This window comes from Protobothrops mucrosquamatus, unplaced genomic scaffold, assembly GCF_001527695.2.
Source record: "Protobothrops mucrosquamatus isolate PMUCROS unplaced genomic scaffold, P.Mucros_1.0 scaffold2012, whole genome shotgun sequence".
Lineage (NCBI taxonomy): Eukaryota > Metazoa > Chordata > Lepidosauria > Squamata > Viperidae > Protobothrops > Protobothrops mucrosquamatus.
The window spans coordinates 1-12,493 of NW_015388124.1; the positions used below are offsets into that span (position 1 = coordinate 1).

A 12,493-nucleotide genomic window follows, 5' to 3' on the forward strand; every position below is an offset into this window, starting at 1 on the left:
CATGGATATCTTTGCTGTCAAAAAACTATTGAAATTCTTCAAAAATTCCTGGCCATATGTACTATAGCATCACCAACTCTAAAAATATTAAGAATGGGTCCTGGTCATCCCACATAGGCACTACTACATTAAAAAAAATCAAGGCAGACAAACAACCTGAAACCAGGAGAGAAAGTCCAATGGATGACAAATTTTATCTGCCCTTTCAATGTTGAAATTGGTGAAAAATTAGGACCACAAAGCAATATGAGGACTTTCTTTGAGCTGTTTTTATATTATTTGTAACATGTATCATTTCTATAAATAAATAAAACCATGCTTACGCATGGTTTCGAATATGTCTATGTAATGTTAATAAGTTTCAGTTTTTAAGTATCTTTCCATAGAACTTTATTTGCACTAGTTACTTATACAAAGTTCTACTAATATTAATACCTACGTTTGTTGACCGTTAAATCCATTAACTTGGGTTCTGCTGAGTTCCATTACTAACGATGAGACTATCTGTTAAATAAATATAATTATCAACTTAAAATAATATCAAAAATCATACAGTAATAATTACATCAGTGATATTTTCTCCCTGTTGAATTTGTGCTTCCAGGTAAATGAATAATCTATTTGTTGAGGCCTGAAAGATGAGAAAATAATTTCTCCAAATTTACTTTATGTCAAAGAAACAATTCAAAATAGCTTTTCCTTCTAAGAATGAAAGTTACCTTTTGCTTTCTCTGTTTAAATTCTAGTTCTAACAGTGTCCTATAAAACATCCATTCCAGGTTTTTGTCATTAGGTCCTAGATGTAATATTTACATCTAATTTCATTATTAATAACTATTATGACTATTAATCAAGTAATAATATAGAGTATATTTGATATGATGGACTATATCAATCTTCAGCATTTACATATTTAATTGGTTCACCAGTAAACAAGTATAATAAAAAATTACTATATATAGAAAATAGGAGAATTGTTCATGGTTTAAAAACATGTTAAATCCAATTTAGTTTTCATTCTAGCTCCATCCATTGCTTTGTCTTGGTCTTTCTCATTTTGGCCACAGAAATTACCCTCTAGGCAAGAAAAACTGGAGTGGAAATAAAGAACTTGCTCTACAATCATTCCCATTATATTCTTTACAAAGAGACAGCTATTATCAATCATGTTTAGCAAATCAACTCTTTGCTAGATAGGAATTACTGGCTGATCTTTTATGCTGTAAGTCAAAACAGCCACATTCCTCCATTTCGTGAACTGGAAGGGACAAGTACTTTATGTTATTCATGAGCATTACTGACAACTAACAATACTGTAGATGCCTGACAACTTGGAGGAAGATGGCAGCTACTCTCTACATGTGTCAAAATCAGGGGTAAATGAAGATTCACTTTGCCGAATTGCCAACTTATACAAAATACTCACATTTTCAATGACTTTAGAGTAGTAATCTACTGAGGTGAAGCCAAGAGTTGAAATAAACTTATTAATATCAGTACCATGATTTCCCAGTCCACAAAACGACAGCAGATGGCACAATGAGTTCTAGAGGGAACATGTCAACAGAGGAAATAATTAAAATATATTCCACCAAAAGTTAATTTTATCTTATATGAAAATGGGGAAAGGATACGTTGTGTTACAGCAACAATAATGTGACTTCAATATCTAAAATATGAAAAGGCATGTTTGACTTAATAGAATACAGGAATCTACTGAAAGAAACCAGCCCAAATACATTCAGTAATAAACCTGCCTTGAACTGATTCAGTTATTCAGACTAATATACTTTTTGGCATAAAGAATAAAAGTAGAGAATATTTTTTGAAAAAGATACCGTACAAAAGAAAAACATAAATAAAAGTGGAAAAGAGCAACATCCAACTCTTGCTTATTATATTTTTGTGGAATATTAGTTGGGCAGGTTAGATACTTCATAGATGTACTTGAAAATTAAGTACCGTATATATTTTCTACAGAATAGTTGTTTTACTGCCACCTAGCGGCATAGATGTCAAAACGGCACAATTTTTAAATGTGGTTTGAATTTTTAAAACAAGACTGAATGAACATCATAGTGACAAAAAGTTAAATGACAATGTACAAATCTGATAAACAGATAAAATCAATAAATAGTCTGTTAATTCTATAGCAAAACCCATTATCCAGTAGGGGAAAATGGTGTTTATTTATATGCTAAATATAAATAAGATAAATAAGGCACACATGGAACACTGTTACCTTCCCGCCAAAGTGGTACCTATTTATCTACTTGCATTTGCATGCTTTCAGACTTTAGGTTGGCAGGAGCTGGGGCAAGAACTCACCCAGTCACGCGGTACAGGTGGAATGCTGGAGGTAACATCACTCCTTTGCTTAATCTCATATACATGATGTATAGGTAGTCCTGCAACTGGAACCGGGATTGCCATTTCTAAGCAATATGGTCATAAAGGTGACATCATGTGACTGTATCACTTAGCAACGACAATCCCAGCTATCCTAGTTGCCATCCTGTTAAGCAGGAAGATGTAGGGGTCTCAGATAGGGAATGCAGGAGTTATGTGTGAGCGTGCTGCAGAAGCATTAGGAAGTGTAGCTGGCGCTGGGGTCCATAGGCAGGCTGGCTGGCACGGGTCATGGTTGGTCTGGCAAGGGCCATAGGCATGCAAGCCAACACAGACTGCAAGTGGGCCAATGGGGGCTGCAGACAGGTGCACATTATGGAGTATGGCTGGTCATGGGGCATTTGCTAAGGAATACAAGATTCCCCAGGACCTCATACTCTGTAGTGGGGCTGCTTGGGAGAAAAAGCGGCAGGAGCAATTTACAGGAGCAACTTATGATATTTCCCGCTGTCTTCCTGTTTGATTTTTCTTGTGGAAAGTTGACAGGAAAGATCCCCCTCATTCAGTGTCGTCATAATTTTGAATTATTACTGAATGAGTCGTCGTAAGTTGAGGACTACCTGCAAATATTTGGAGTGAACATGCTGCTTTTGTTCGCTACATCGGTGAATGTACACGTAATGTTGGTTTCTGCTGAGATTCAGTGTGTGTTTATGTGTGTGTGCACGTGCATTTTGTAGATGATGTCTTCATCTTCAAAGACACCAGCTACGCAATCAACAGAATAGAAGAGCATGCAGAGTGCACACAAATTCAGTAAGACATCATCAAAATAGTTCAATTATTATTACCCTTTCCACAAAAACATCTGTTGATGGCTTGTTCGGGTCTGGTTGGTTCTCCTGTGACTTTTACAATTATTATTACCCTTTCCACAAAAACATCTGTTGATGGCTTGTTCGGGTCTGGTTGGTTCTCCTGTGATTTTTAACTTTTGAGTGCATTTCAGAAATAAAGAGTAATTGGCTCTTAAAAGTGTTTTTTATGTTGGTGTCATGATTTATTCATAACTACTCTATGCCCTGCACTCTCGTGTCTTCTTGCTTATGGAGATTTCAGAGCTCATTCAAAATTCACACATGCACAAAAGGCTTTATATTGTTAAATGTGTGTGCGTGAGCATACTGTTTATGCTCTTGTGAACTGTTGGTGTAGTCCATGGAACATTTAGCTTCAAAGGCATGTTTGAAGTTGTTGGTTTGACTTGTTTCCTATGGTTCTTTTATCCCTTTAGCATTTCAAGTGTAAAAAGTTGTTGTTTTGCTGAGTAAGGGTATGTCTATGATCCATAAATTCTCTTGTTATTGTGTGTTATTCAGAACTCTAAAGATGTAAATCAGGGATTTCTTGTATTTCCCAGGGTGGGGCCTCTCTCCTCAACAGCAGCTTTTCTTCTTTTTTCTTTACTTTCTTTCAGGTTGAAAGTGGGGTTTTTTTTCAGTCAGGTAAATGGAAAAAAATCTGTAGGTAATCCTTTGAATGCTGATATGGAGGGAGATGTCCATGACCCTGACCGTCTGCAATGTTACATTTGGCTATAAAGAGCATAACTACAGAATATTTTTATTTTATATTTAATTATATATATATAATTTTTTTTACCAGATTGCTTGAAATTCATTTAACATTTTTGAGCAGAATGTTCCTATCAGGTTCCTATCTGCTCAGTGACTGTTGAAGGCAGGTTGAGAGGCATTCTGAGGAAAAAACTGATTACATTTATATGAAGGACAAGATGTCACGAAATGAAAGATAATAATATGCATGGATGTTGCATGACTTCATGGATGTTCTATCTATTGTTCTGGATGGCACTGTTCTTCACCCAATGCAGCATCTACACAATAAAAAGGCTCCTGCTAAAGCAGCAGATAGAGCAGGCATGTCAAACTTGCGATGTCACATGATGTCGTGTGACGTATTGCGACTTTTTCCCCATTGCCAGCAATGGGGTGGGCACGGTTTCGGCGTGATGCATCCGGCCGACGGGCTGGCAGTTTGACATGCCTGAGATAGAGGGTATGAGCAGGAGAGCTTTTAGCCAATCAAACAATTGCATCCTTTCCTGGATCAAAAGGTGTGGGAAGTAAGTCACTTCCTTGTCATCTTTTGATTAGCCTACATGCAGTCCTTGCCTAACAACTGCTGTTTTGCGACCATTCAAATTTCCAGCGGTGCTAACAAAGTAACCTTACTACTTTTCTGTATTGTTTCCTTCCATGGTCAGATTTTTTTATGAGGAGTTTGTTTTGAATCCTATTTAGATTTCTGATAACCCACAACCCAAATATCTGAAACAATTTAAGATTTTCTGCCAAAACAAGGAACAATTATATATACTGTATATATGAAAAAAGATCTGTAAAAGCAAGGCCGCGTTTGATGCTGAACAACTGAGACTGAATAGTGGAGTATGTCATCCATCTTCTTTCTCTCTTTTCTTCTTGCTTCTTTTTTCCTTCTTAGTTTACTTTTTTCTCCTATACTTAAGAGACAAAACCATGGTATAGATTTTCTTAATTTAAGCAGTAATTTCTGGAGGAAACAGAAAGGATGGCTTTCTGCCAATTACAATTTCATAGGTTTGTAGTCCGGATGCAATTTAAAAGTTTTTGAAGTCAGACTTATGAATGAAGCTACATTCAGCTGAAGTGACCTCATGAGCAATTATTTAGATTTTTGAGAGATAAGACTTCCATTTGATCAGATTTGGTGCCTTTCCAGTCCCCTTAATTTCAGGATTTTTGTTTTGTTTTGGACAAAAAATATTCAGCGATTTAGGAACAAAATTAGGCAAACCTATCAACAGCTGCTGCTGCTGGGTATTAGCCACCAGATGTAATTGATTTATTCATTCTATTTTATAGATTTATAGACCATATTTCTTCAGGAGCTCAGTCTCTCTGCAAAATCTATCCCTCAACAAGCCTGCAGATAAACTGAGCAGATATTATGACTGAACCAAAGACCTTCAGTGAATTTTCACAGCTGACAGATGTGAATCTCTGTTCCCCAGCCCTATTCTAAAATGTTTGTCATTACATTAACACATCACTGTGGTCTGCACAGTATTACTATTCTGAAATCAAATCAATGATTGTACACACACTACATACTCTTTTTCTCTCATACACACACAAACACACAGTAAAACCATGCATTTTTATCCCCTCCCACCAATGTTAGAATGTTTTCTAAACTAATTAAATGAAGCTTCAGAGTAAAATCAAAACAAGTTCCTTAATATTTAAATCAGAGACTGATTGTTAGATTCATTGCACTTTAGAATTTAAATAAAAAGATTTTAAACAGTAAGACAAAACATGTACCATTCTATAGATCTTACTAAAAAAATAAATTGCTAATGTTGCAAGGGCAAAAGTAGTTACTTATTAAAAAAAATTCAGCAGCCCTCCTTCATGATTGAGGAAAGAGCTAGCTGGTTTATATATGGTTTATTTCAAAAATGTTCGTTTCCTTCCCCAAGTCTATCTTGTACAAAAGCTATTGGCAAAATTGAGGAGCCTAAATAAGTTAAGGTGAAACACTCTTAAAAAAAAAAACCTTAGATCTTTGGAACTTTGTCTACTTCTATACTGTTGCAATCTGTATTCCAGAAAGCACTGACAATTCTCTGCATACTGTGACCACCCACATTATGGGAAGCACTCTGATTAAAGTGAACCTGGCATTCCAATATTGAATAGTATAGTCTGCTCCATGTTGTCGTTATTATATTTGCAGTCCTCTTTTAATCACTTTCATGTGTTGCAGCTATTCAATCTACACCGTCCAACCTGGAAGGAACTGATCATTCTTATTTTGCCTGTATGATGGTGTCTCTGTACGTATGTGTCCACATTTTGCTATAGAACTAGAAACTCTGGATTTAATTTCTTATAAAAACAAAAAACATTTATGGCAAACAGTATTTATAACAAAAATGTATTAAAAATAGTAAAACAGTGTACTTTTTGCCTCAGGCTTCAAACCATATAAGAAATATACTAAAGGAAAATGAGATGAGAAGGAAACAGGGGTAGAAGAAAAGACTAGGGGGAACATTTCAGCATTTAATTTTTATTTAGTTACCTAAACATTTATTGACTAGCTGGAATGACTACTAAGAGAGACAGTTCTTAGAAAGGCGAAACCAAATGATACAGTAGGTGCTTCCAGTTGAGTGTAAGAATGACTGCTAACAAATAATAAAAAATGGCTTTTATTTCAAGACAGATATTGGTAAAATTTTACCGATGAAACCTGGTTTCCTGGCTAGCTGAGAGGGGAGAAGTGTAGGTATAATTCAACATTATTTAGCATTTTGCTTCACTTTTAATAACTTTCATTGCTAGTGTTAGCTTTATAGGAAATTGATGATACTGAATTTTGAAAACAAATTAATTATATGAAAATTTTTCTTTTCCTACAATAAAATTATTTCTGCTATCCATTCCCACTTGATGTGCATAAGATTATTAACTTGTATTTTTTTTTTATTGTAGGGTTGAGTTTGCTGTACAACTTTGGTTTCACAATGTAAGCAACTGTCTAGGTGTCCATTTGTTCTTACCCTAACACATCCTGAGCAGACTCTCTCCAAAAGAAATTTATTAGTAAAATACATTAAATAACTTATTAGAATTTCCCCCCAATAACAGTAATTGAGACCATCACTCAAATCACAACTATCCTATCAGTAAAGTAGGTAGATGTAATTGAGACAGTTCATTTAGAGTTCTATACATAGTTATTCTGCTGCACTCACTTCATAGGCCTTGCATGAGGTAAATCACCTTATCTATAGAATTGTACTAGTTCTGTCATTTCACCAGACCAGTGATGGCGAACCTTTTAGAGACCGAGTGCCCAAACTGCAACCCCAAACCCACTTATGTATCGTCGGGTGGGTGTGGCGGGCGCAGCTACAATGCGCGTGGCAGACTGGGTGGGCGTGGGCACTGGATGGGTGTGGCTGCAGTAGTCATGCCAGACTGGGTGTGCATGGCCGGGGTGGGCGTGGCCACCTCGATGTTGCTTATGTGGGAGCCGGGCAGGGCAGGGTTGGGTGAGATCCAGGGGGTCTCTGGAGGGTGGGATGGTGGGCTCCCCAATGGCGGCTCCAGGCTGGCTGGCCTTAGGCCAGTGATGGCGAACCTTTAGAGACCACGTGTGCTGGGGTGATGGCGCGTGCCCACAGAGAGGGCTCCGCGTGACGCCTCTGGCACGCGTGCCATAGATTCGCCACCACTGCACTAGACTGTACAAATCATTTTACTGAGGCAGACATTCAAAGCTTGATGTTTTTTCTTTGATATTTTCAAATACCAGGCGTGGGTTTAATGATGTTTTGTTGCATGAATTGCCTTTATGTTTTTTAAAATATAACTTTAAAAGGATATGGTTAAAAATTAGAAAGTGATTTACACTTTCTAAATAGATTTGATTCAATGTTAGCAAAATAAAAATTGATATTTCTAAATAAATTCTAGCCACTAGAACTACAAATGAAAAGTACTGAAAAGAATTATAGTGGATTACTGTTATAGCGAATGTTCTTTCCTTTGAAAACCACAACATAAATTAGTTTTAAAAAGTTTCAGTTCTCTGAAAAACAGCACAACTCATATTGCATGATGCCAAGTATTCATTCAAGGTAGACCAGATGGTGATTAATGTGGAAATTATGTCATTTTCATTAACAGAGTGGTTTTACCAGGTCATGGTTGATTTCACGGGTTAGTAACCTTCGAATACTTTATCTTTCTTCACTACAACTGGCAAGTAGATCAACAAACGAACATGGACTAATTTTTCTAGCTCTTCCAAGACCACTTAGAAAGTATGGCTTTAAAAGTATGCATCACAGTTTTTAGTTATTTAGTTTTCAAATTCAAGGTAAAATGGAATTATAAAATTTCAGTAACTTCAACATATAATTTCATTGCATGCAGGCAGATGCAAACTTCAATAAAAGAATTATGACACTTTTTCTAAAATCAGACCCCTCTATATCTCTTGAAAAATCTGCTTGAGTTGAGTGGCCCTTTAGACAGAATGGAATAATATGCAAGTGCCACACAGTAGAAAGTGGTAACTTGAAAACTTTGGAGGGAGAGTGGTATGGAAGCAGAATTGCTTTCCAATTTGCACCATATGCCTCACTGACTCATTAATACAGGGACAGTCATTTCTCTTGGGTCTGTGTAAATAGTGCGGGCTGCAGTAGGCAAGGAAAGAAATTCCAACATATATGGCCAAGGCTACCCAGTCAGGAATGGCTCAGTTTCATGTCTGTCATGTCAACCATATACATACGGAATCTGTGTTCTATTCTTCTGGTGATGGTGACCTGAGAGTAGAAAGGCAACTCTGTAGTCATGGACAAATAATTCCCTGCTACAAACCTTGCAGAGATGGAAGACCATCTAACATTGTCCAAAACAGGATAGCTTTGGATATAGATAATTTTCTAAAGGTACTAAGGGAATCAAGTAATCATCATACAGATTAGCGAATCCCAAAAACTCACAAGCAGTGGGCATGTGACTATAGGATACTGCAACTGGTTGTAAATTTGAGCTGCCAAGAACCCAAAATGCAGTTATGCAACTGTGGGGGAAATATTTTATAGAAGTGCTTTAGAGGCTGTAATGCATCCTTTTCAAGGTTATAGTAACTTTGAACAGTCATTAAACAACAAGTAGTAAGTCTCAGACTACCTGTAGTGTTAAAGGTCTGAATGATCTGTAGAGAACAGAAATGGCCCTGGCAGTTGTTATTCTAAGGGTTCTAGAAGAATTCTGTCAGTTCCTTTATTTATTAAATGGCTGAGAATAATGATGGATAGATGGATAGCATATCGTTACAGAAACTTTCACAACAAATCACTTTAGACACAGAATGGGGCTTTTCTTCAGATCCATTTAAGAGCTTCCTCTATAGCAGTGGATGGAGGTATCATTTCTCTAACTCTGTTGTGTTTGCACAAAACAAACTGGTGATGCTGTGCCATATTCACCTCATTGATCACGATACTGGGCAAGGGAAACTGAAACTAGCAGTACCCCCGTGATTTGATTCATCACAATTTCCTTTGATTTGGACTCCAATACTCGGTTATGGCATTGAGAAATAACTTGCTTGCCAGGTTTATATTTTTCAGCTTATAGATTTTAAGATTGTGGATGAGTATATGTGCAAAAATGAAGGCCACTATTTGTTTAATTGACCCTAATTAAACAAATAGGCTCAGACTGGCCCCAAGGTTAAGGGAGGTGTTTTATGTGATTGAGCACGTGTCTTCAGGAAAGTTATAAATGCTTTCAAAATCTTCCCCCTGATGCAAAAGACTTTTCTAAATTTAGGCCACTCTGAAATATTTCATTGAGCAAGGTGACTTAGAAAGTTTTGGCCACAGAATTTCAGGATGGAATTAATTTTCTGAATTCATTTCAATTGGTATTCATGCAGGAAATGGAATAGAATGGCTTTAGTCACCTTGATGAAAGCCGGTGGGGAAATGTAGACCCTTCTCTTCTCCTAGGCCTCTCAGTAGATTTCAGTAACATTGACCCAATGAGTATTTTTATAGCTTGCCTGGAAAACAAGGGCTTGGGGGCATTATTTTGCTGTGGTGCAGGTCCTCCTTGTCACGTTATGTCCAGAAGGGGGTGCTAAGGGACTACTGTTAGACAACTACCGTAGGTCACAGATTTCTTATGTCCTTCAGGTTTATATCTTGTCTCCTATACTATCTAACCTGTATGCAACCATGGGAAATAGTCATTTGGACCTTTGGAGCTGTGCCATCTGTTTGCCGATAACAACCTTTTCTGTTGCTTCTTACCTTATCGTTCTAATGAAACAATAGTACTCTTGGTATACCTGCTTAATATGCTTGATATTGGGCTTGAGTGATGGACAACATATTGAAATTAAATCCAGACACAATGGATATTTGTAAAAAAAAAGAAAGAAAAACAGATTCTGAATTAAGCTGAAAGTTGCTCAGAATGCGGTTATACTCCTCCCAAAGCAACAAGTTTGTACTTGCTAAGTGTCTTGGAGCTCCACTTGTCATTGGATTGAAAAAGGCAACTTTTCACAATGATAGCTAATGTGCTAGCTGCTTTTCTTCCTGCGTTAGCTGGACTTAGCAAAATTTATCCATACTTTTGTTACAACCCACTATGATTACTGCTGTGCTCTATGAAAATTGCAAATTGTGCAAGATGCAATGGCTAGCTACTGACTGGTGCAGTAGAGGGATTATATGATCCAATACTGAAATATCTGCATTGGCTTCCAAGCCAAGGTATTGATCCCGGCATTGATCTAAAAAGCTGTAAATGCCTATTTTCTCAGAGAGGAGATACTTTGGCTACTTAAATGAACAGGGAATACCTTTCTGAAGATATTCTTGCTACCAGACGTTTAACAACTTCAGGTAATCCTTGACATACGACCATAATGGAACCTGCCTATTACGTCATGATGGTCATAAAATGTGACCAACCCAATTTGATGACATGGCATTCATTAAGTGAATGCAGCAGTCATTAAGTGAATCAAAGATTCAATATGGGTGTCACTTTGCCTAAAACTGGAAGTGTCAGTTTTTGGCAAAACCACTGTAAAATGCAATCACATGACCATGGGACACTGAGAATGGCAGTATTTCCAGCTGTACTGCTAAGTTCCCGAAGTTCTGTCATGTGATTGTGGAGGAGGCCCAACTATCTGAATGCATTATATTTTCACACTAATCACAACCTATCTGTACACTGTTTATAAAACTCTTACCAAATAATAGAATAGAATAGAATAGAATAGAATAGAATAGAATAGAATAGAATAACAGAATTGGAAGGGACCATGGAGGTCTTTTAGTCCAACTCCCTGTTCAGGCAGGAAACCCTACACCATTTCAGAGAAATGGTTGTCCAAACTCTTCTTAAAAATTTCCAGTTTTGGAGCATTCACAACTTCTGGAGGCAAGCCATTTCACTGGTTTGTTGTTCTGTCAGAAAAGTTCTCCTTAGTTCTAGGTTGCTTCTCTCTTTGATTAGTTTCCATCCGTTGCTTCTTGTCCTGCCTTCAGGTGCTTTGGAGAAAAGCTTGACTCCCTCTTCTTTGTGGCAACCCCTGAGATATTAGAATAGCTCTAGGATGTTCTCTGCAATTCAGGTCATCCCAGGTATCAATAGTACAATGATAGATTTTGATCTTCCCTTTTCTCATTTTTTAACACAGACAAGTTTTGTCCTTTTCACTGTTTGCTCTCCAAGATATCTCAAAGAGAATATAGACAGTTGGGCCTGATCATTAGCAACTATCTTCAGAACTCATCTGGCACGAGAGATTTAAACTCTAGCCAAGTATTCCCTGACCATGTTTCTATCAATCTAAACTTTAATCCTATTCCATCATCCTGATGTTTACAGCAGCTGCCTGATAGAATGTATACCCTCTTCTCAAAGAGGATGTAATTAAAAATAGTAGTTTCCTTGCAACCAATTAGCTATACCAGAGGTCTCCAACCTTTCCGAGCTCGAGGACCAGAGGAAAGGAGAGCAGCTTCAAAATTGGTGTGCACATGCAACACACACACATGGGGCTACGCACAATGGCGCGGCACTAGCAGCCCCATTTGTGCATGCGTGAATGGGCCGCACAAACCACCAGGGCTAGCAGCGCAAGCGCAAATGGGCTGTGGACAACCGCCCTGCGCTAGCATCCCCGTTCGTGCCGCACACATGCACAAACGTGGCTGCGGGTGCTAGCACGATTGGGGGAAATGTGCGCCCATGCATGCGCCCACCGGCCAGCCATTTCCACGGTCCACTGGCCAAGAGCCCATGGCTCGATCCCGGGCCACGGACCATAGGTTAGGGACCCCTGCGCTATATGACAGCTTCACTGAGCAGTTCTCGTATTGCTTCTTTATTCAGAACATATCCAAAACTGCTCTTTTCATTCTTTGCCAATCTCAGTTTAACCTGAGTATTAACCTTTCTGGAATAATTTCTAGGCTATATGTATGTTTTGGGTAATTTGTTCACTTTTCAAAAAAAAAAAAAAA

General features: G+C 37.7%; 1 protein-coding gene across 1 annotated transcript in view; it reads right to left on the reverse strand.

Annotated features, from left to right (window-relative positions):
• Positions 1 to 439: 439 nt before the first annotated feature.
• The window catches only part of LOC107294603 (Fanconi anemia group C protein-like), a gene marked incomplete at its 3' end in the record, with an annotated part of 32,335 nt that continues 20,281 nt past the window's right edge, over positions 440 to 12,493 (reverse strand). Inside the window, exons 5-6 of the mRNA XM_015823843.1 lie at positions 1,427 to 1,546; positions 440 to 504 (exon numbers count right to left, since the gene is read on the reverse strand). Coding sequence (XP_015679329.1) covers positions 440 to 504; positions 1,427 to 1,546 — 185 coding nt within the window. The remainder of the gene's footprint in view (positions 505 to 1,426; positions 1,547 to 12,493) is intronic.